This window comes from Hypanus sabinus, chromosome 8 (genome assembly GCF_030144855.1).
Source record: "Hypanus sabinus isolate sHypSab1 chromosome 8, sHypSab1.hap1, whole genome shotgun sequence".
In the NCBI taxonomy this organism is placed as follows: domain Eukaryota; kingdom Metazoa; phylum Chordata; class Chondrichthyes; order Myliobatiformes; family Dasyatidae; genus Hypanus; species Hypanus sabinus.
The window spans coordinates 19,181,046-19,205,228 of record NC_082713.1 but is presented as its reverse complement, the minus strand read 5'-3'; the positions used below and the strand labels follow the sequence as shown (position 1 = coordinate 19,205,228).

Here is a 24,183-nt window from a genome sequence, read left to right as displayed (position 1 = left end):
TAAGGAATGTGTAGGCCCTTCCCATGAAATGCATTGGTTTCCTCCAGGTACTTTGGCTTCCTCCCACAGTCCAAAGATGTACCAGTTCATAGGTTAATTGGTTATTGTAAATTATCCCATGATTAGCCTCGAGTTAAACAGGTAGGTTGCTGGGAGGTGCAGCTTGTTAGGCTGGATGAGCTTGTTCTGTTCTGTATCTGAATTAATAAATAATTCCCTCATTGCCTGTCTTCTTCTTTCCCCCCATCCCCAAAATGCTTCCTTGTATCTGCACTCAAAAATCGAGATCATGGGATATTTTACAAGTTGATTACTACTGCAACTCTTGCAAAATTTAAAACTAGCTTTGGAGTTCAGTCATGCTATTAAAATAAACCTGGTCAATAGTTCCCATTATTTTGTTCATTTGTGAGGTATGCTGGGGAATGAAACACAGCAATTCAAAAGCATGGCCTCTAGGGCACCAGTGTCACGAATATAGTCATCATCTCAAAAGTGACATTTCTGGGCTGGTATCTTGCCCCATTCATCTGAAATCACCAAAGCCAGTTTAAAAGCTGGTGAATTTTATATTAAAAAAATTTGTTTACATATAAAATGGCTGGTTTTAAAAACTGGTTAGTGAAAAGGCACCAGACACAAATGAGGCCACAGTCCCAGACTGAGGTAATCTGTAGGTAATTTTGGGGGATGGGTAAGTAAAAGAATTGGTAAAACTGGCTGCTGCTGATCTCAAACATAAAATGCTCACCAGATCCAAGACCTTTACAGTTCTGTTTGATTGTTACAATCAGTAGTAACAAGGAGATTCGTCAAGCTAAGATGCAAGTAGATAGTTCGGAAAGTTTTTGGTTATTGATTTAGTCATCCCTTGTTACTTTACCCAAATGTCAGATGTTTTGAGTTCTGTTCCTTGGCTGTTTTCAGTCGTGCTGCATTCTGAGGACCAAAGAGCTATACCTTGACCCTTTCAATGATGTCCAGCAACAAAAAATGATGCTAGAGCATGGACAGAACCCATAGACGGCTACAGTTTACAGTTCCAGTGCCAAATCTGTAGGCAAGTGATTCACTAAAGGAGGCAACCACGTAAAGATATTGCAAATAGGCAAATGCACATTATTATAAAGCTGATCAATGCCTAAAGATGTACCATTATTTTGAATAATTAGTTGCCCAACTGCATGACTTGATGGGTTGGTGGTAAAATGGACTGAAAACTTTTACATCGGAACCCTCTTGAATGGTTAGGGACATAATTAGGTGAAACCAAGACCCTCATGCACCCACTTACAATAAAAATGCTACTGAGGTTCATTTATCTCCTATAAAGAACAGCACAAATTTCCTTAACCCTGTAATTTCCAAAATGGTTTGTATTTTCATTCCCATTTACCACCATGCTGTAGAATACTTTTATACCTGAAGTCATCAGGTACAAATTATTTGAGTTACCCATTTTGTATCCAAAAAAAAACCCCTACCTTTCTTGCAGCTAAGCAAGATTTTTATAGCAATCACTGTCATGGCACAAAGACCACAAGTCCCCTTTTTAAAATTGCTACTGGTATAATCATCCAAATAATTGACACTTATGAACTAAGCACCAATGTAACCACTCGTAAGTACAACTATAAACTATCCATTGGGTCTCAAAATCAAACACAAGACCAAGTTTGAGAATGGAATAGAGTTAGTGGATTCTGGTTAATTGGGCTGTCAGTTATTCAAAGCAGCCACTTATTTGGAACAACTCTTCAGGAACAAGAGCTAAAGTAGCTGGGATTCCCTTTTTGTTTGGGACAGGGGACTGTTGCTGAAGTTTCTAACTATACCAGTCATGTGCACTTCTTCAACACTACAGCATGCTTAGAATGAAGTTTTTAAATAATGTCAGTTGCGTGTGCTTGTTCTCCATTTGGGTTGACAGAAGCAAATTCGAAAAAAAACACATTTTTTGGTAATTTTTAAAAATCTGAACTTAATCTCAGATCCTTGCTAAGATGCATCACTTATCTGCACTAGGTTGTTTATTTAAAACAAAAGAACACAGCAGCAGTCACAGGTTGAATTCCTCTCAATAACTATTAGGAACTAGTACAGTTTTCGTACTGTACAAGGTATTGATAGTGTTCTAATTTATTCTGTATTTCATTTAAATACATTACTTGCTACTAAGTTAAACAGTCTTTAAAAAATAGTTTAAAACTTTCCATGAAATTTCAGCTAATGTGAACAGCTGTTTAAAATTGGCCCAAAATGTACTGGTCCCAATAAGTCCCTTTTAACCAGAATCCATTGTAGTTTGAGACATTCACAAGACCTGCTAAGTTCCTGCAGCTTTAGGGAGTTCAATCTTCTAATCTATTTTACAACTGAATGCTTCCTGATTATCAGGAAGTATAACGTTTAGTCATACACCACAATGTTAAGTTTATAATTTTATTTACAAGTAGTGAGAAAATGTACAGTTTCTTACATGGGTTACGATAGTGCAAAGTTATACTGTCACTTCAATAGACTAATGTGCAGAAAAAAGGTACTTTGAACATCAGACAATACAAGGTACAGGGTCTCTTCCCATTTCCCACATCACTGCATTAGGTATCTGAATATACAAGTTTGGTCTAACATAACTAATGGATTGCCGATATTGGTAGTTCTTGATAAAGTGAAAAGCACTTCATTTAGTTCAGTGGAAGGAGAAAAAAAGCATGCAGCAACAGCTCACACCTACACTCAACAGAACTAGAAACCATCACAGAAGTGACCACCCTGCTAAGCTCCAGGACCCTGGACATTTATTCAAAAAGGTTCAAAAAACTGATTTTTAAATACATAGACTAGCACCTTCTAGTAAGTTTTTTTATAACTTGAGAACTCTAGTGCTGGCTTCAGAAGAGGCACACATCTACTTTAAACAGAAGTGACGTTAACCCAACAGCAATTTAAACTTCTCACTGATATGCTGGATTTTGGTGAGGGCAGATGAGCATCTTCCCACCGAGGAAAAACCACACAAAACCTGCACAAAATATGCAATGCAAATAACATTGTGTTACAGCACACCTTTATTATGTGCCTGATACTGCCCAGACAGTATGAAAAACCATCAGGAAAAGGCGGATGATGATAGAAGAATGTGAAATTAAAAGTTCCTTGGCAGGTGCCCTGGGTACAGTGCATGCACTTCGACATCTGTTTTGACTCAACGTCCAGGGGGCGAGGCTTCAAACGGGTGGCAGCAGTGTAGCAGTTTAGCTTGCAAAATAATGCGATGATGCTAGAACGAGGAGGACTCAGAATGCTTCATGATTTGCATGGCCCGACAGTGTTCGTAGGCACTAGGCAAGGTCAACAGTCCCGCCAGCTCTGTTCCACTATTGCAGATACCCGCTTTTCATATTCCCGTTTGTTCTCCTGATACAGCTGTGCTGCCTGACTGTTGGCTGGGCTGTTTGGATTTGGCTCGTCCAGTAAAGACTGAGAAAACAAAGAGAACAAATTTAGCAGGGACACATTATTTGTTATTGTATTCATCTAAATGCCATTTCCCTAGGAAAGAAAAAGTGGATGAAGATTACCTACCTTCCCTGGGCTTTATGCTCTGCACTTGTCTCAATCTCCCCACACCAGAACTGATGAATGGAAGGCAGTACAAGATGTGTTATGTTGGTGCATGGCCTAGTGGATAAGGCATCGGTCTAGTGATCCAAACGTCACTGGTTCGAGCCTCAGCTGAGGCAGCGCGTTGTGTCCTTGAGCAAGGCACTTAACAACACATCACTCTGCGACGACACCGGTGCCAAGCTGCTTGGGTCCTAGTGCCCTTCCCTTGGACAACATCGGTGGCGTGGAGAGGGGAAGGCTTGCAGCTTGGGCAACTGCCTGTCTCCCATACAACCTTGCCCAGGCCTGCGCACTGGAAAAACCTTCCAAGGCACAAATCCATGGTCTCATGAGACTAACAGATGTGGTACTACACTGAGCAATGGATAACTACCATTAACCCAACGGCAATTTAGGCTGTTCACTGATGTGCTGGTTTTCTACCATCACCCTTCGCAAGAGTTCCTTGCACCGTGTTAAAAAAAGTTACCTCTGACACTCACCTACTCTCCCCCCCACCACCCCACCTCCAATCTCCTTAAAACCATACCCTCTGGTATTAACTATTTCCACCTTGGGGCAGCACCGTAGCACAGTGGTTAGCACAACGCTTTACAGTACAGGCGAATCTGGGTTCAATTCCTGCGAGTGCCTGTAAGCAGTATGTACATTCTCCCTGCGACTTTCCTCCCACAGTCCAAAGGCATTCCGTGTCGTAGGTTAATTGGTCATTCTAAAATGTCCCATGATTAGGCTAGAGTTAAATTGGGGGTTGGTGGTTGGTTTGGCTCAAAGATCCTTAAGGACCTACTCTACTTAATAAATAAACAAACAACATTCTATCCACACAGAGTGAACAAGACAGAAACAAGCCCTTCAGCCCATTGTGTGAATGCCAACCCATCATGTCTTTCTACTAATAATCTCACATCCCTGCATTAATTCTATACAGGTTTCCCCTATCTGAAGGTACAGCGTTCCTATGAAAATGTTTGCAAGCCGAAATGTCGTAAAGCAAAGAAGCACTTACCATTAATTTATATGGGAAAAATTTTTGAGTGTTCCCAGACCCAAAAAATAACCTACCAAATCAAACCAAATAACACATAAAACCTAAAATACCACAAACATATAGTAAAAGCAGGAATGAAATGATAAATATACAGCCTATATAAAGTAGAAGTATTGTATGTATGGTGTAGTTTCACTTATCAAAAATCAGGAAGACAGTGAGCCAAAATCTATTTGGAGAAAAAAAAAATCAACACATACATGCATGCGCACACAACTGCCTGCATAAGGCTTCACGGTCATGGTAATCTTTCTCGGGGTAAACACACATATAAAGTGGGCATCTTTTTTTGGAAAAGTGAAAATCCTCTCTGGTTAATGAAAATAGGTACTAATGTATGTCTTTCGTAACAGTGAGTTGTGGTAAAGTGAACGTTTGAAAAACGGGGGCCACCTTTCATTGCATTATTGATTCAAGTACATAAAACATTTACAGCACAGTACAGGCCATTTGGCCATTGATGTTGCGCTGACTTTTTAACCTACTCCAAGATTAATCTAACCCTCTCTCCCACATAGCCCTCCATTGTTCCTTCATCCCTGTGCCTGTGTTAAATGTCCCTAATGTATCTGCCTCTACCATGACCCTCTGTTTTATGCACTTATCACTGTTACCTCCCTCATCCCTCCCCCAATCACCTCAAAAGTATACCCTCATGTATTAGTCATTTTCACCCTGGCTGCCCACTGTCAATGCTTCGTTGGCATCTCTACCTTTCATCCTTCTTCACTCCAGAGTCCTCGCTCACTCAACATAAGATATGCTCTCCAATTTAGGGAGCACAGAGTAAAATGCATCCACATGCCTCTTAAGTGTCCCTGTTTCCAACAGCTCATTCCACATACCAACTGCTATGTGGAGAAAAATTATCCTAGATTCCTTAACCTTCTCCCACCACCTATACCCTCTAGTTTCAGCAAAGCTTACCATGGGAAACAAACACAGGCTACTTATGCCTCCCAATTTTGTATACCTCTTAATCACCTTAAAAACCTGTCAAATCTTTCCTTCAAACTAGGCAACCTCTTATGAATCTTTTCTGCAACACCACCACCTTCCCCTCTGCCAGTAGCTTAATCACACCTTGAGTGTGGTGAGCAGGCCTGCAAAGCGATATTCCAAGTGCAGCCTAACCAACAATAAAATGGTATCTGAAATGCCCCAGTGCCTTAGCTGATCAATGCAAGCACATCCCCCTGCAGATCCTGTCAATATTGCCACTTTGAAGGAACCACATACTACAAGGTCTCTGTTCAAGCACACTCACTTTGGGCCTTGCCCAAAACGTCATGTCCTGGCCTGGTTTAATTTCCCTTCACTCTGCCAGACCAGTTTGTTCCTGCTAGCCTCCCAACTGCAAATTGCCCCTTTATCTGTAAATGGCAGTTAACAATCAACTTTTTGAACGTTTGTCTGACATAAAAATTAGCTTTGCCTCAATTTGAGACCTTAAGTGCAGGGCCAGTCAAAACACAAACACAAGTGTATCTTGAAACTAAGAATTATGGTCACTGGTTCTGCACTTGTGTTCAACTGGGTAATGTTGAGGCTTTATAAGGCATTGGTGAGGCCTCACCTTGAGTATTGTAAACAGTTTTGGGCCCCTCATCTTGGAAAAGATGTGCTGGCAATGGAGAGGGTCCAGAGGAGGTTCACAAGGATGATGGGGGGGAAATCTTACTGAAACCTTTTCGAATGTTGAAAGGCCGAGACAGAGTAGATGTGGAAAGGATGTTTCCCATGGTGGGAGAGTCCAGGACAAGAGGGCACAGCCTCAGAATAGAGGGGCACCCTTTCAAAACAGAGATGCAGAGGAATTTCTTTAGCCAAAGGGTGGTGAATCCGTTACAGATGCAGCTGTGGAGGCCAGGTCGTTGGGTGTCTTTAAGGCAGAGATTGATAGAGTCTTGATTGGACATGGCATCACAGGCTACGGGGAGAAGGCCGGGAACTGAGATTGAGGAAGAGAAAAAAAAGGTTCAACTACGATTGAATGGTGAAGCAGACTCAATATGCCAGATGGCCTAATTCTACTCCTACAGTACGTCTTCTGGTCCATAAACCGAAGGTGAGCCAGGTCATTCACTGAAGCCTGAAGTCTACCACAAGCGCCAAGTCTGAGGTACCCAATTATAACCAGGCACCAGGGCAACAGTGAGGAGTTGGTACACTGCCATTCTCACCCAGTGTTGCTTCCACTGTGGCAAACACCTAACCCGGGCTGGTCTTGAACAAAGCCAAGGAGCTAATGGCATCTCAGTTCCTGTTCAACAGACCAGCTAAAAAGGTCAAGTACACACACTTTTAAAACCATTGGAACCTTTCAACCACAGTTACAAATGAGATCAAACCACCAACTTCAAATGGACTGCACCGATAAAATTTGCACAATACTCAGTGAAGGGCCTGAACTCTTCTATATATCTGTACCCCATGGGGTCCCCGTTCTACAAAACTCTCCAGGGCCCATCAGCCCACAATGTCGAGCCAACTGCTTACCCTATGCTAAGATCAATCTAGTCCTTTCCTCCCCCATAGCCTTCATTTTTCAATCAATCTGTTCCCAAGTCCTTTGAATGTCATTAATATATCCGCCTCTATCAGCAGCCCATTCAACACATTTACCACTGGGTTTAAAAAAAAAACTGCCTGTAACATGCGTTGAGTGCGCTGCGCTGCCAGGGGTGCTTGTTATAGCCATTTCTGCACTGGAAAAAGTCTCTGGCAGTCCATCAATGCCATCTCTAAACCTCCACTCCAAAGAGTGACACCCTGTGGAGGCATGGAATTTGGTGCAGTCGTCCTCGTGTGGAGTTCAGGAGTTGGGAAACCATGATGTACCATGGGTGACGCTATTATAGCTCGGGATCTTCCGGAGTTCAATCCCGGCAGTGTTCCGTAAGGAGTCTCTGTACATCCTCCCTGTGGAATGCCTGGGTTACATCTTTTAGGTTTACAGTAACAGATACCAGGGTTCAATTCCCACTGCTGCCTGTAATGAGGTTATGCATTCTCCCCATGTTTCCTCCGGGAGCTCCGGTTTCCTCCCACAGTCCAAAGACGTACTAGGTATGTTATCCCACGATTAAGGTTAGGGTTAATCAGAGTTGTAGGGTTGTTGGGCAACGGGGTTCGAAGGACCACAAGGGCCTTGTGGTATTGCTAAATATAAGCATATACAACTGTACATGTAGTTGCAAGACCACACTTGGAGAATGGACTTGAGCTTGTGCACAATTCAGGTGACTCAGCTACAGGAATGGCATTAAGCTGCACACGGTGCTGGAAAAATGCACAAGGATGTTACTGAAGCCAGGAGGGCCTAGGTTACAAGCTGAATAGGCCGAGACTCCATGGCCACAAACGTAGGAAGCTGAGGAGTGATGTTACAGGCCACGAGGTCTAGATAAAGTGGATGGTCACCATCTTTTACCCCCAGGGTAGGTAAACTAGAGAGCAACTGATTTTAGATGAGGGGAAAATTTAGAAAGGCCCCGAGGGGCAACTTCTTTCCGCACAGTGGAAGATTTCTGACAAATCATGCTATTAACATGGTGCTGGGTAGGGGATGAGATGCCCAGAGAAAGCTGCGCAGCCAGGTACAATTATATTTATTGGACATTTGGATAGGTACCTGGTGGAAGAGATTCAGCGCAGGGGTTCCTGACCTTTTCTATGCCACAGACCCCTACCATTAACGAAGGGGTCCCTGGTTTATAAAGAATATACGCCAAACAGGAACACAAGATATCGGAACAGAATTAGACATTTGGCCCATCGAGTCTGCTCTGCCATTTCATCTTGGCTGATCCAATTCCCTCTCAGCCCTAATCTCCTCCCTTCTCCCCATATCCCTTCATACCCTGACTAATCAAGAACCTATCAAACTCTACCTCAAATATACATAAAGACTTGGCCTCCACAGCTGCCTGTGGCAAAGAATTCCACAGATTCATCTCTTTCTGGCTAAAGAATTTTGTCACCTCCATTCTAAAAGGACGCCCCACTGTTCTGAGGCTGTGTCCTCTGGTCTTAGACAACCTTCCCCCCACCCCCCCACCCCCACCAAAGGAAACAACCTGGTTAGCATTGACAGTGGCCATAGGATCTGCCTGTGTTCTGACTTTAGTCTCCGATCCCAATGGAAGAAGCATTAGTTGAGAAGGACAAAGCTGCCTGTAGGAAGAACGGTCCACTTGAAATAAAGTCACTAAAGGCACCTGTTGAACATTCCTCAGACCAGCAACACAGTGAGGAAAATTAGACGGAAAGGCAAAGAAGCAAGGCAGGGACAGACTTTCATATTCGGAACTACAATTTTCAACACAACGGAGGTTCAGAGGTCAAATCAGCATCCTGCAAGTTATGACCGGGGAGCTTTAATCACTGAGACTAGCCAGAACTGATTTCAACCTCTCGATAAGTACCAGAACTGGTTTCAGTCAGTCTACCCAGAAGGCAAACCAAGGCTAATCAACGTGACAATGGAGCATAATACCAGACTATTAAAACTTTGCCTGCTGTAAATGTTTACATAAATGAGAACTAATTTCTATACATGCAATGTGAACAGGAAATCTAAAATTTCCTGAATGTAGGGTCAACTGCCAGAACAGAACGAGGCAACCTAGAGCCAAATGAGACAGGAAGAAAGACCGGATAAAACGAAAAAAGTTAAGTTTAAAATTAAAACCCTACAACAGTTTATAACAGCAAACATCCAAATTATTCCCTTTGTCTACCCTCAAGGTTAAACTGGTATGTCCAAACTGTAAATCATGCTATTAGCGGGGTCACGGTGACATTACCAGTCCCAAATGACTGCAATACAGTTAGTTCTTTGCTACCTCACTAATCCAGTGATTACACGATGCTCAACAAGGGTGACCTCTAGCTTTCCACTGACCAAGAAGCTAGTCCGTCTGTCCATCACGTCCAGCAGCACCCCTATCCTCCACTCTAGAAGGCACTTTCATAGTACTCTACACATCCCAGAATTACATCTTTTATATTCATATTCAGAGATACAGCACAGTAACAGGCTACCCCAGCCCAACAAGCCCACGCCACCCAATTTCATCCATTCACCAATTAACCTGCAAACCCGTATGCCTTTTCAATGTGGGAGGAAATCCAAGCAGTCATGGGGAGAATGTACTAATTGCTCACAGGCAAGTGGCAGAGACTGAGGCAGGTTCTCAACTTGAATTGTGTATTTCCATAGATGATGCCTGACCTGCTGAGTTCTACCAGCATTTTGCGTGTGTTGCTGGTGCTGCAATAGTATTACACTAAATCACTACACTTCCGCACTGCCTTATCCATATTGCAGTTATAAGACACTGTGCTTAGCTTTGGCCCTGATGTAAAATTAAAAAGAGTGTAGAAATGAGAAGGTGCAGAACAAGAGCAAAAAAGGGACTTTAACATGAGGAAATCTGCAGATGATTTTGCAAGGGACTTTGCAAGGACTGAAGGTCCTGAGTTACAAAGAGGTTGCCTAGGCTAGGACTTCATTCCCAGGAATATAAGAGATTGACAGCTGACCTGACTAGAGCTATACAAGATCATGAAGGACGTAGGCTAGGTGAAAGCTGTCTTTCACCCAGGGAGGCGGTGCTAAAGACAAGAGGGCACAGGTTAACGATCAGAGGCAAGGGATCTATAGGGGACATCAGGGGCAGCTGTTTCACATGAAGGGTAGTGGGCATTTGGTATGAGTTGCCAGAGAAAGTAGCTGAGGAGGGCTTATCAGCAACATTTAAAAGCCACTTGGAGAAGTAAATGGATAGGAGAGGTTTGTGTGCACTGGGGAACACAACATGGACAAGTTGACCAGAAGATCTGCTTTCATGCTGCAGAACTGTGACTCCAAATACTTCTTTTTTGAAAAATGGATTTTCTGCCTTCATCCTCTCAATTTTTTTCAGACCTTTTTTCTTTTCCACACTTTGCTGGCCTCCCCCGGCCAACCCTCAAGGTAGAACCACAAGAACTAAAAACGACTCAACTTCAGAGAACTGGCATTAGTTTACCAGCTCAGCAGCACATGCTGCCCTGCAACTTGTGGCCATCTCACCTTCACCACCAGCTCCCAGAAACCACCAGTCCTGCTGAATTAGTGCTGGCATGGCTTGCAAAATAATCCTTTCAATCCTAACTGGAGAATTCCACAACAACCATTTTTACTTTCAATCCTGCTACGGTCTTAACAACTGACAACTATCCAGAGATGGTGCACTGGAGAATTTCAGTTCAGACAAAGGGCCTATTCTGTGCATCACTAAGTAAATAAAATTTTAAGTTGCAGGATTTTGTCACTTTCAGTGAACAAACAACTAACGGGGCAACACAGTAGCAATGCATTCAGAGTAATGCTATTGACCTGGGTTCAATTCTGCCGTTGGTCTCATGGGCGTAACCGGGCAGTGTCAGCTCACTGGAGTGGAAGGAATTCATCTGAAATGTATTTAAGTCATTTTCCTTTCAAAAAAAATAATGGTTTTAAGTATCTAACACATTGTTTCCCACTACACTGTGTTACCACATGCATTTCTTTCTGCAGCCTCATCTCATTTGGGACAAGATGTACCAGCAAGTAAAGACAGACGCATGCTCAAGGCTAAGTTCAGGGCGTGGGGGATGGAATAGAGAATGCTATATAGAATTGCACACACTGAAAAAATGGAAGTGAGCCTTCTCTGCAATGCCCTGAAGTGGGGAAGATCATCACTCACTGGCTACTTTATTATGTACATCTGCTTGTTAATCTAATCAGCCAATCATGTGAGACCGTAAGACAGAGGACCAGAACTAGACTATTCAGCCCATTAAGCCTGCTCCGCCATTCCATCATGGCTGATTCCGGATCCCCACTCAACCCCATACACCTGCCTTCTCGCCATATCCTTTGATGCTCTGACCAATCTGGAAATGATCAACTTCCACCTTAAATATACCCATAGAATTGGCTTTCACCGCAGTCTGTGCCAGAGCATTCCACAGATTCACCACTCTCTAGCTCTGTTCTAAAAATGTCATCTCCCAATTTTGGTGCTGTGCTCTCTAATTTTGGACACCTCCAACATCCACCCTAGCTTGTCCTTTCAACATTTGGTAGGTTTCAGTAAGATCCCCTTGCTTTTTTTCTAAATTCCGGTGAGTACAGGCCTAAAGCTGCTAAACGCTTCTCATATGTTAACCCCTTCTTTTCCAGAATCATCCTTGTGAACCTCCTCTGGACTCTCTCCAATGATAACACATCCTTTCTGAGATACCCAAAATTGTTGACAATACTCCAAGTGCATCCTGACTAGTGTCTTATAAAGCCTCAGCATTATCTCCTTGCTTTCATATTCTATTCCTATTGAAATAAATGCCAACATTGCATTTGCCTTCCTTAACACAAATTCAACCTGCAAATCAATCTTCCAGGAGTCTTGCACAAGGACTCCCAAGTCCTCCTGCACCTCTGAAGTTTGAACATTCTTCCTGTTTAGATAATAGTCCACACTATTCCTTTTATCAAAATGCATTATCGTATTTCCCAACACTGTATCCCATCTGCCTCTTTTTTGCACATTCTTCCAATTAGTCTAAGTTCAGCTGCAATCGCTTTGCTTCCTCAGTACTACATGCCCTTCCACCTATCTTTGTATCATCCACAAACTTTGCCACAAAGCCATCAATTCCACTATCTAGATCGTTGACAATGTGAAAAGTAGCGGTCCCAATACTGCCCGAGGAACACGAGTCACTGGCAGCCAACCAGAAAAGGCCCGTTTTACTCCCACTCTCTGCCTCCTGCCTGTCAGACATTCCGTTATACATACCAGTATATTTCCTGTAACGCTACAGGATTTTATCTTGTTAAGCAGCCTCATGTGAGGCACCTTATCAAATGCCTTCCGAAAATCCAAGTAAATGACATCCACAGCCTCTCCTTTGTCCACCCTGCTTGTTACTTCCTCGAAGAATACTAGCAGATTTGTCAGGCAAGGTTTCCCTTTACAGACTTGTTTTATCAACAGTCTCTGAGCACCCTGAAACCTCATCCTTAATAATGACTCCAACGCTTTCCCAACCACTGAAGTTAGGCGAACTGGCTGCTAAATTCCTCCCTTCTTGAAAAGTGGATTGACATTTGCAATTTCCCAGTCCTCTGGGACCATGCCAGAATCAAGTGATTCTTGAAAGATCATGACCAATGCATCTGTCATCTCTTCAGCAACCTCTTTCAGGACTCTGGGATGTAGTCCACCTGGTCCAGGTGACTGATCCACCTTAAGACCTCTCTGTTTGCATAGCAGCAACTGAGTGCATAAAAGCATGCAGACGTGGTCAAAAGGTTCCACTGTTGTTCAGGCCAAACGTCATAATGGGGAAGAAATGTAATCTGAATGACTTTGATCATGGAATGATTGTTGATGCTAGACAGAGTGGTTTGAGTATCTGAGAAACTGCTGACCTCCTGTGAGTTTTATACACAATAATCTCTAGAGCAGGGGTTCCCAAGGAGCAAAACTAATACCTGCTCCAGAGCATACAACGAATGGTGTGAAGGGCAAATAAAAGAAATCCAGTGAGTGGCAGTTCTGTGGGTGAAAACACCTTGTTAATGAGAGGGGCCAGAGGAAAATGGCCAAACTGATTCACGACAAGAAGGTGACAGCAACTCAAATAACCACACATTACAACAGTGGTGTGCAGAAGAGCATCTCTGAATGCACAATACGTCCAACTATGAAGTGGATGGGCTACAGCAGCAGACCATGAACATACACCCAGCGGCCAGTTTAATACAAACACACACACGCACGAGGTACCCAATGGCCACTGTGTATATTCTATTAGACAGATTTTTAAAAGTGACAATTTTATAAGATACAATTACCTGTATAGATGTTAAAATTGAAGATACATCATATGTTGGACTCCAGCGATTCTGCAGTATGTCCAGACATATACTGCCATCTGCATAGACTAAAGAAAGTATATTCAGTTTAAAATTACACAGCAGTGGCTTCAAATATTTGACTATCAAACAATTACCATTAATTATCCTCCAGCTTCATAACTTCAGAAACTAAGGTTGGAATCTAACTCTGCATTATCAACAGCATCCAAATAGTTTAACCAGACAGATGGATCAAACCTGGAACACTGACACCCCTCATTTCATATTCATCGCAAAACGGAAACAAAAGCCTTTTTACTGGCTGAAGCAGAATGTCCACTTGGGTTCAAATTTCACAAGCTTGAATGTTCACAAGCAAGATGCTACTTGGCTATTAAGCCACACTTTGAAAGTCCAGCAACAGACAAAAAGTAACAAATTACAAAAAGAATTAGGGCACAGTAAGTTCAAGTAGGATTACCAGTTTCCACTTTATGACACAAGGCCACACACAAAATGCTACAGGCAGTCAGCAGGTCACAGGTCTCAGCCAAACATCTCAACTGTTTATTCCTCTCCACAGACACCACCTGACCTGCTGAGTTCCTCCAGTATTTTGTGTGCATTGTTCTGGAGTTCCGGCATCTGCAGAATCTCATGTTTATGATAAATACAATTTTGCTCACTCATCACAAAAGGTCAGCCCAGTTCGTTAAAGGGCATTTTCAGGAAATAAGTCAGATTTACTTGGTTGCCTTCTTACAGAGAAATAAAGAGAGAATTGCTACATTTAAATTCCTACAGAGTCGCATGCCATCCTGATTATGAAATCTTTCAATTCCTTTACCTTTACACAGATAAAAATGTAGTGCTCCCTAATCAAAAGCAATGGGGGGGGGGGGGGTATCCTCAAACTGCACAGATATGGCAAGGGATAGTGGAATGGTCAAAGCAGTGGGCAGAATTAGACTACAGGGTGATAACAATGAATTATGATGATGTATTTTAGACCATAAGTTAGAGGAGCAGAATTAGGCCATTCTATCACAGCTGATTTATTTTCCCTCTCAACCCCATTCTCCTGCCTTTGTCTGGTAACATGACACCCTGACTAATCAAGAACCTATCAACCTCTGCTTTAATTATACCTAATGGCTTGGCCCCTGCACTGTGTGTGGCAATGAATCTCACAGATTCATTACGCTCTGGCTAAAGAAAGTCCTCAGGTCTTTTCTTGTATTCTGAGGCTATGCCTTCTGGTCTTAGACTCTCCCACTGTAGGAAACATCCTCTGCACATCCACTATCCAGGCCTTCCAATATTCATTAGGTTTCAATGAGATTCCCCTTCCTCATTCTTATAAACTCCAGGAAGTAGAGGCCCAGAGGCATCAATCGTTCCTCATATGTTAACCTGTTCATTCCTGTCATCATTCTTGTAAACTTCCTCTGGACCCTCTCCAATGCTAGCACATCTTTTCATAGACAAGGGTCCAGAACTGCTCACAATTCTTGAATCCTTCAACAAAGATAAAGTCATAGGATATTAGCTTAGGTTATGGGTAAGAGACTTGGAGGGGATCTTTCCCACAGAGACCGGCAAGTATTTGACATGCATTGCACAGGAGTGTGATGGAAGCAGGGTTACTGCCAGAATTTTAATGTCTAGATGAGCATTTGAATCACCCAGGCATTAAAGGCAACGGGCCAAGTGCCCGAAGATGGGATTTATGCAGACAGGTACCCACTGGAAGCATGGGTGCAGTAGGCTCAGCTCCCTTTTCCCCTTGTACGGCTCTACAATTCTATAATAGAGCCAGGGACTTGATGAGATTCAAAATTTTAGGGTAAAGGTGATTTCTATATTTAGTACTGAAGGGGAAGGTACATAGGCTGTCGCAATTCACTAAGAGTATTATTTCTGTTGTGCACTATTTTTAATTTAACTGCTAATATACATACCTACTGTAATTGATTTACTTATTTTCTCTGCATCGCGTATTGCTTACACTGCTGCCACTAAGTTAACAAATTTCATGACATATGCCAGTAATATTAAATCTGATTCTGATCACGATATGTCAGTGTAAGAAATGGAAGTCTCCTTGGAGGTCGACAGTTCAGTCAAAACCTGAAATCTCTGTATCCAATGCAGCAATCTGAATTTTGTTCTCCATTTATCCTGGAAGAAATGGATGCCTGAAAATGGGGAGCCCCATTCTTTGATACAGGAACCTGGAGGCCTCACTACGAGAAAGATATGGAAGCTTTAGACAAGGTGCAGACAAGTTTAACCAGGACACTGCCTGGCCTGGAGTACATGTCTAATGAGGAAAGGTTGAGCGAGCTAGGGCTTTTATCTTTGGAGCGAACGAGGATGAGAGGCATAGATAGAATTGGACAGCCAGCACCTCCTCCCCATGCAGAGTGGAAATGGCCAACATCAAAGGCCATCCTTTTAAGATGAGATGTCAGAAGTATTGTTTAAAAGTACAGAGTGGTGGGTGCCTGGAATGTACTGCCAGTGGTGGAGGCCGATACATCAGAGATATTTAAGAGATAAGCACATGGATGAAAGAAAAAATGGAAGGTGTGGGCTACGCTGGAGGGAAAGGTTTGATTAAACTTCTGTTTTAAGATGGCACTACCAAAGATGTGCGACAGCTTACTGGTAGTCCGAAAGCAAAGGGATTTGATTGAACCCATTATTAATAGCACACATTTTTTGAAGTAAATTGTGGTAAACTATCACCGCAAGCAATGAAGTAGTGAGCGAAGGCAAAGTGAATTTGCAGGATGCGCCCAGCTGGTGTGCTGCAAAATCAACACATGGAATTGGAGCTGTGCTGGTTGGAGCGAGTGACTTAAGGGGGAGAAGACAGGATAGAGGAGTTCTGATGCCCGTCCAACTAAACCGGGTACGAGACTAGATCACTCTAAACGCTGAGCCAAAATGGACGGTTTGAGAATGGCTTCTTTGGCAGCAAAATCCAGGTCCGAGGCAAATCGACAAGTGGCGTATTCAATGCCTGGGCCCTAATGCGAGGTCCAATCTGAATGCCAGCTCATATAGACTAGAGAGGCAGGAAGTCGTTGGAGAGGTCAAGAATGGCTCCTTCTGCAGTGAAATCTAGGCCCAGAGTGATTTGCCGGCTGCGAGGCCAAGTCCTAGTGCAAGGCTCGGACAATTTAAATGCCAGGCTAGATAGTCTGGGGGCTTCTCTCTCTGCAACGCTAAGGCTTGAGACTCCCTCCGACTGCCGTGCTCATGCCTGTGAACTTTGGGGCAATCTGCCCCACTAATATGATGAACTACTTTGGTCTACTCCTGGGATTAGGATCCAAGAACACAATCTGGCTTGGAATGCTGTTGTTGTTCACTTCTACTGTTTATATGATTTATTTTGTGCTTTTTCCCCTCTTTCTCTGTTGGCACTGTGGAGGGGGGAAGAGGGGTTTGGTCTTTTTTTTTGTAATTGGGTTCTTTCCTTTGCAGCTGCCTGTAAGCAAACAAATCTCAAAGTTGTCTAATTTATACGTTCTTTGATAATAAATGTCCCCAAGTTACGAACGTCCGACTTACGAACAACTGCCCTAAAGACTATCATAGGCCTGCCCTAAAGCCTATCATATTAAAAATGAGTGGGCTTGAGGAAGTAGAACTTCATCCGCCATTTTAAGTCGGATCACGTTGCCGTTAACACTGTGGTGAGTGTGTCCCATTTAACCTGTCTCAGAGCGGGTGCACTTTAGGACCCGGGGGAGCTCAGGACCTGCCGCTCGCGGCTGCTGCTGAATCCGCAGTGTTTCTGTTCTGTTGACGGACGTGGTAAATGAGTTTAAATTATGGATCGACAATTCACTCTGTGATGAAGAACTTGTTGTGAGTAGGGGGTCAGTTCAATCGTTTCAAAGTGAAGGTAAATTTACATAATATTAAAGTGCAAGGTGAAGCAGCAAGTGCTGATGGAAGTGCTGCCAGTGATTTTCCTGAAATGTTGAAAGAAGTTATTGAGCAGGGAGGTTATTTGCTAGACCAAATATTTAATGTAGCTGAGACTGGCTTATGCCTGAAAGGACCTACATTTCAAGAAGAGGAAAAATGTGTACCAGGGCATAAGGCATCGAAGGATAGGCTAACCTGTTCCGAGCTACATACAAATCCGACTTAAAGACAGGAACGGATCTCGGTTGTAACCCGGGCACTGCCTGTACTTTGAAACTCTGTGTAGTAGTTAATAGATTGGTACATCACCATGTTCTGAAGGCTCACACTGTACTGTTCAAATTCTATGTTATGTCCCAGAATTAGATCAAGATTCAATCACAGACTATTGTTTTCCAAAGGTACCAGCAATGAAACCACAGAAACCAACATTCTGATAAATGGACCACACTGATACAGTTATTCTCTGGTGAATTAGAGGCAGAGCAGACAACAGCAGATCTGTATTTACTCTGAGATACATTGGAACAGGATGTAATCAAAGACGCTGGTATCACAGTATGCAACAGGAACAGGTGACCACTCCTACCCAAAGCAAAATATCTACAGAGAAGTTTGTGGTGACAAGCTGGAAATCAGTTTGCTTTCATACTCTAGGAAGCACACGGTAGCGATAGGAAGTACAGGAGAGAATGAACCAGGATGTTGCCTGGAATCAACATTTGTGCTATAAGGAGACAGGATTCATTCTTAGTGGAACAGTGAAGGCTGAGAGAGATCTTACCTTTATATATAAAAAAAATCACAAGGGATGCCGCCAGGTTGTATTTTTGCCCAGGGGAGGGGAGGGTTAAGTGTGAAAGGGGAAATGTTTATGGGAACTTCTTCACTTGAGGGTGGTGAGAGCGTGGAACGAGGTGCCAGAGGATGTGGTATGGAGGGCTATGTGCAGTCGATGGGACGAGGCAGGTTAATAGTTCAGAATGGAGTAAATGGACCCAGGGCCTTCCCGTGCTGCAGTCTTTATGCCTCTGACTTACCGACGAGAGGGGAGAAATTTAAAGATTGAGATCTGCCGCAGATGAGTATCTGGAATGAACCGCCTGTGGAGGTGATGGAGTCACATACACATACAACATTTAAAAGGAATTCTGATGGTACTTTTACAGGAAAGGCAGAGTACAGCACTATTGCAAGCAAATGAGATCAGCGTAGCCAGGTATCACAGGGTGGGCTGAGGGCCAGCTTCTAGGTTGTACGACCCTATGATCCATTGTTGGCATCATCAAGTACACAGACACACACCACACAACTTTTATCTTCTCTATCGTTGCCGACATAAATTCATGCCAATAAACTGAACAATTCATTTACATACCATTTGGATGAAACATTTTTGAAACAAATCTAACTGTAGGTGGCTTGTTTGGGTATTCTTCTGTGAATTCTATTGTAAGTTTAAAAGTACCTGGAATAGCAGGAAGAAGGAGAAAAATATTAATGTTCAGTTGTTGGTCACTTGTGGTAGAAATGGTCTTCAAACCTGGAACAAAGTGAATGCAAGAAACTTCCCGAGCAAGGCTCGTCAGGCTTCCACAAGAAAAACAATTCACCAAGGCACACGTACGTCTTGATACAGAAAGGAACAACCTGTTTTCCACAAGGAAAATAAATTTGTGCAAAATAAATCCCATTTACCACGGCATCCAATAATAAAAACAGGTGAACATTCAGATAGAAGGTGAACTGAAAGTACCAGGATGGGTACTGGTCTGTTTTTATAGTCAGATTTATTCTTTTTAGGATGACATTACAGAAATCATCCGGAGAAAAGGTCAAACTCTGCCCCAAGCAAGGTCCTGTAAACAATAGTGTTTCTAAAGTCCCAATATAAGGTTTCGGCCCAAAACTTTGACCACCCCTCTGCATCCACAGATGCTGCCTGACCCACTGAGTTCCTCCAGCAGTTTGTTTTGTGCTCTACATTCGAGCATGTATTTTCTCTGATAGTCAGGTATCAAAGACCACCACCATGAACTCTTCTCGCTACTACCATCAGGAGCTTAGGTCCCACTCTACAAGGGTCAAGAACACTTAGTACCCTACAACTATCAGGCTCCTGGTAACTTCCCTCACCTCAACTCTGAACCGATTCCACAACCCACAGACTCAACTTCAAGGACTCTAAAAACTCAAGGATTCTACAAACATGTTTTTTTTAAAAAATTGCACAATTTGTCTTGTTTTGCACATTGCTTGTTTGCTAATCTTTCTTTTTCATAAACTCTATTGTATTCCTTTAGTTTCGTGTAAATAGCTGCAAGGAAGTGATCTCAAGATGATACGTACATACTTTGATGTTTACTCTGAATTTCACAGATCCTTTCTTCGATACCATATCACTATTCGTGGGTGAATAACTTCAATCATCACATATCTGAACTGATTCTACGACCTACACACACTTTCCAAGACTCTTTACAACCTACGTCCTCAGCATTTTTAAAATTAATTGTAGTCTGCCTTCTTATTTGTCAGTCTTATGTATATTTTTCCTAAATTTTATTGCATTTCTCGTTTCTTACATGAAAGAAATCTCAGGGTAGTATACGGCAACATATACATACTTTATTTACTTTGAACCCTGTGTTAAGAGTTTAATGGACATCGAGACTAGAAAGGATGTCAGAGGGAAGTGAGTGGCTGTAGTGGTGGAAGAGTGGAAAAAAACTCAAAATGTTAAGCTGCCTCCCCAGTTGTGGCCTACGATATGCGAAGATCTGTGGGTGTCAGCGAGATCTGGAATATGACAGACACAGTACCTACTTATTCAAATTGCCTGCAATAGTTTGCACTTTGGATTTTAAACAGCGTACTAAAGACCATGAAGCTCTACTCCATTAGGTATCAAATTTAGTTTTTTATTTAAAGATACAGCACTGGTCCAATGAGATACGCCGCACAGTAACCCACCTATTTAACCCTAGCCTAATCACAGGACAATCTACAATGACCAATTAACCTGCTAGCAGGTACATCTTTGGATCGTAGGAGGAAACCGGAGCACCTGGAGGAAACCACACTCAGGTGGAGAACATTCAAATTCTTTAGACTGCGTCAGAATTTAACTCAGAACTCCGACGACCTGAGCTGTAATAATGTCACGCTAACAGCTGCCTACTGTTCTTGGTCGAATAAACCAGTCAGTCCCATTTTTTCTGCTTGCACTATAGTGTTACGAATTTATTAACTTCAAATACTTAGTTCTGTTTGGAAAGCATTGTTCAATCTGCACCTTGCACATGGCTAGTCCATTCACTCCAGATTATCAATCACTGTACACTCTTGATTTTTGCACGACTGTTAATCTCTTCAATATACACATACTGTAATTTACTTTTTCCCCTTCTATATTATGTATTGCATTGAACTGCTGCTGCTAAGTTCACAAGTTCCATGACACATGCCGGTGATAATAAACCTGATTTGAGTATTTTGTCAACTGTTTTAAATCTGCAGCCTCTCATTTTTAACCTCCAACAGGGCAAACTTTCTGCACAATCTCTTCACAAAATCACCGAACCTTTTACACCCACCTGAGTAACCTGTGCCGTCCCAGTAACGTAAGGGGCAAGAGTGATGCACTAATCATTAATGTAGGCTCCATGCAGTTGTTATTCACATCTGCATTTGGAATTACCAACTCAATCCTGGGGCTCAGCACATCACAAAGCACAGGCGCAAGCCCGACACGCCACCCAGAAGCATCGGGACTAGGACTGCCAGACAGCTTCTTCCCTCCAGCTGTGAGACTAATGAATACCCTGCCACCACAGAGGACTCGCACTAGGACAGCGAGCTGTTTACCTGTGCTGTGCACTACATATATTTTGAATTATACTTTATCTTATTTATGGGAACGTTTTGGTTTATGTGCTGTGTAGGATATATTTTGCGGGTGCAGTGTACTCTGGAGGAACAATGCTTTGTTTGGTTGTATATACGTACGGTCAGATGACACCGAACTTAAACTTGAGTCTGTAGCACATCTGGGTGGCCTCCGACGATGGTCAATAAACACATGCTCTAGGTAAATTTGGTTTATCTATCTGGAATCCACGGGCAGCTTGGTAGCTGAGGTCAGCATAACACTTTACAGTACAGGCACCCTAGGGTTAAATTCCTGCTGCTGCCTATAAGGAGTCTGTACGTCCTCCCTGTGACCAAAAGGGTTTCCTCCCACAGTCCAAAGACAAACAAGTTGGTTGGTTAATTGGTCATTGTAAACTGTCCCCAGGATTAGGCTAGGATTGAGTCAGGGGATTGCTGGGCACTGTGTTTTGAAGAACCAGAAAAGCCCTTTCTGCACTGTATACCAAAAAATAAATTAATAGATCTCGTGTTTATGGCTACACTTCCAACAGTTGTCTTCTGATCAGTATTATTTGTCACAATGTACATCAAAACACATCTCTGTTATGATTTGCTGTTTCATTGTACATGCTCTCTTCACACTGTTTTCATTGGGAGAGAAGTACAGGAGCCTTAGGTCCCACACCTCCAGGTTCAGGAACAGCCAATACCCTTCAACCTTCAGATTCCTGAACCATCATGGATAAATTCACTCCAGAACCCACGGACTCACTGTCAAGGACTCTACAACACATGTTCTCAGTTTTATTTATTTACATTTGTCTGTCCTCTTGAGCACATTGGTTACTTGTTAGTCTTTGTGTGTAGCGTTTCATTGATTCTATTGCATTTCTTTGTTCTGTGAATGCCCACAAGCAAATAAATCTCAGGGTAGCACATGGTGATGTATACATACTTTGATGTTGACATCAAAGTATGTATACAAATTCAACACTGACACTAATTTACAAACTGATCATTCAGTGTGCTTGAGTTACACTAAGTTTGCAAGCCTAACACACACTGCCGATACAGTTCTGCAGCACACCCTATCCTGATATCAAAAATTACAGCATGTACAGAGAGCTGTAAATAAAATTAATCTCCATTGACATCACTTTAATCTGCTTTGGCCAAGATCAGCTGAAAATCCCGAATTAAAACCGACCAGAAGTGACGTGTATTTTGCCTCAAATTATACACGGCTATATGTGCGTGTACCTTCTACCCATGTTAGCAGTGAAAACGGGCTCAGTCACAACCATCAGGCCCCCAGACCAGTGTGTGGATAACTTCACTCACCACTACCCTGAGCTGAATCTATGACCTACAGAGCCATTTTCAAAAACTCTTTATGACTCGTGTTCATTTTTTATTTTTATTTGCAGTTTGTCTTCTTTTGCACATTGGTGCTTGTTAGTCTTTAGTTTTTTTTTGTAAAATTCTATTGCTTTCTTCTCTGTAAATGCATGCAAGAAAATGAATTTCAAGGCATGGCACTTTGACAATAAATTTACTTTGAACTTTGAAATGTTTCCTTTATTTACCAAAAATAAGATTGTGAAGTTCCTTTACCTTTCCCTTTAATAGCAACTTTGCCCAAACTTGTTCAATCATGTCTGCCATCCAAGGTTCCCATACAACTTCTGAATAGCACAGCACATTAAAAACAAATGGAACAGGTGTCCTTTGTGATTGCTAAAATACTATCTTCTCACATTCCATCCAAACCATTCAAGAGTCAGTCCTCAGTGCCAGTTTATTTGAAAAATTGCAATGCATTCATTTAAATTGAGAAAATATAGCATTTCTATAAATTGAATATTTGTTGATTTAAAAAGTGACCTTTAATTTACTGCCCGTTTGCCTACTTTTCTTCTCTTTGAACTCTCATGCATCCACACATCACTAACATACCAATTCCTCATCTAAATACACATAGCTGCAAGACGTTTAGACTTGGAGATAACGTTGTATCAACTTTAGCGTCCTCCTTTTTGCTGGACTTACCATCTTCAAAAGGGGTTCCTTCGGGCCTGATGAGGGAGAAAATTAAAAAGGGAAACAGTGTTATAAAAGAGGTACATACAAACACAGATCTAGCAGCCCTACTTAAAACTAGCACATCAAGGTACAGTTAACAGGTAAAGCAGTTACGCAGGTTGTTATATTTGTATATTATATAAACAGGTCTTTACAACGTCAGAAACCACCGCCCTACCGGGGACAGGACCAGGGTACGAGGACAGGTGTTGATCGGCAGACGGAAACAGTGGGAGGGGAGAAAAAAGAAACAAACAGTGCTGGCAGGCCTCGGGCCGCCCGGCTCCTCACCCGAATATAACCGCATTCCACACCATGATGTTGTTCTCTGAGGGCGCTCCGCTCACGCCGGCCGGAGGATCCTCCTGCAACCTGAAGGCAAGAAGGAATTGAAAACCAATTCGTCCCCTGCCGGCCCCCCGCCCCGCCGCGTTTCCATTTTAAAAGTCAAAGCAGCGCCATGTTAAATTGTTGAGGGGGGGGTAGGAAGGTGGAGAGAGGGAGAGGAGGGAAAATTGTCCCTCCTTCCTTCCCCCAGGCGCCACCCTACCGTTTGAAGTCTCTCATGAGGCGCCTCCGTGCTGGGGTAGACATCGCTGCCGCTGCCTGTGGCTTAATAAAGGGGCATAAAGGGCGGAAGGAACGCGGAGAGTGGCCGCCGTTCGCCCGCGACACGTATCAAAGAATATTGTTACTGAGCATTCGG

The 24,183-nt window shown here is 42.8% G+C and overlaps 1 protein-coding gene across 1 annotated transcript; it reads right to left on the bottom strand.

Moving 5' to 3' along the window:
- Nucleotides 1-3,037: 3,037 nt before the first annotated feature.
- Nucleotides 3,038-24,183, bottom strand: ube2a (ubiquitin-conjugating enzyme E2A (RAD6 homolog)). Its single transcript, XM_059976765.1, has 6 exons — nucleotides 24,028-24,183; nucleotides 23,769-23,849; nucleotides 23,445-23,470; nucleotides 18,901-18,990; nucleotides 13,575-13,663; nucleotides 3,038-3,483 (listed from the first exon to the last, which is right to left on the bottom strand). Exons 1-6 carry the CDS (start codon nucleotides 24,069-24,071, stop codon nucleotides 3,355-3,357), a joined length of 459 nt encoding a protein of 152 aa, XP_059832748.1. The 5' UTR covers nucleotides 24,072-24,183; the 3' UTR covers nucleotides 3,038-3,354.

Bases quoted from the DNA above. Each gene is read 5' to 3' on its own strand.
- ube2a (XM_059976765.1), bottom strand. From the start codon at position 24,071: ATGTCTACCCCAGCACGGAGGCGCCTCATGAGAGACTTCAAACG. The intron at 13,664-18,900 runs GTATGTAAATGA...TACTTTCTTTAG, and splicing joins AAAAATGTTTCATCCAAATG to TCTATGCAGATGGCAGTATA. The intron at 3,484-13,574 runs GTAATTGTATCT...TTGTTTTCTCAG, and splicing joins CAATTTTAACATCTATACAG to TCTTTACTGGACGAGCCAAA.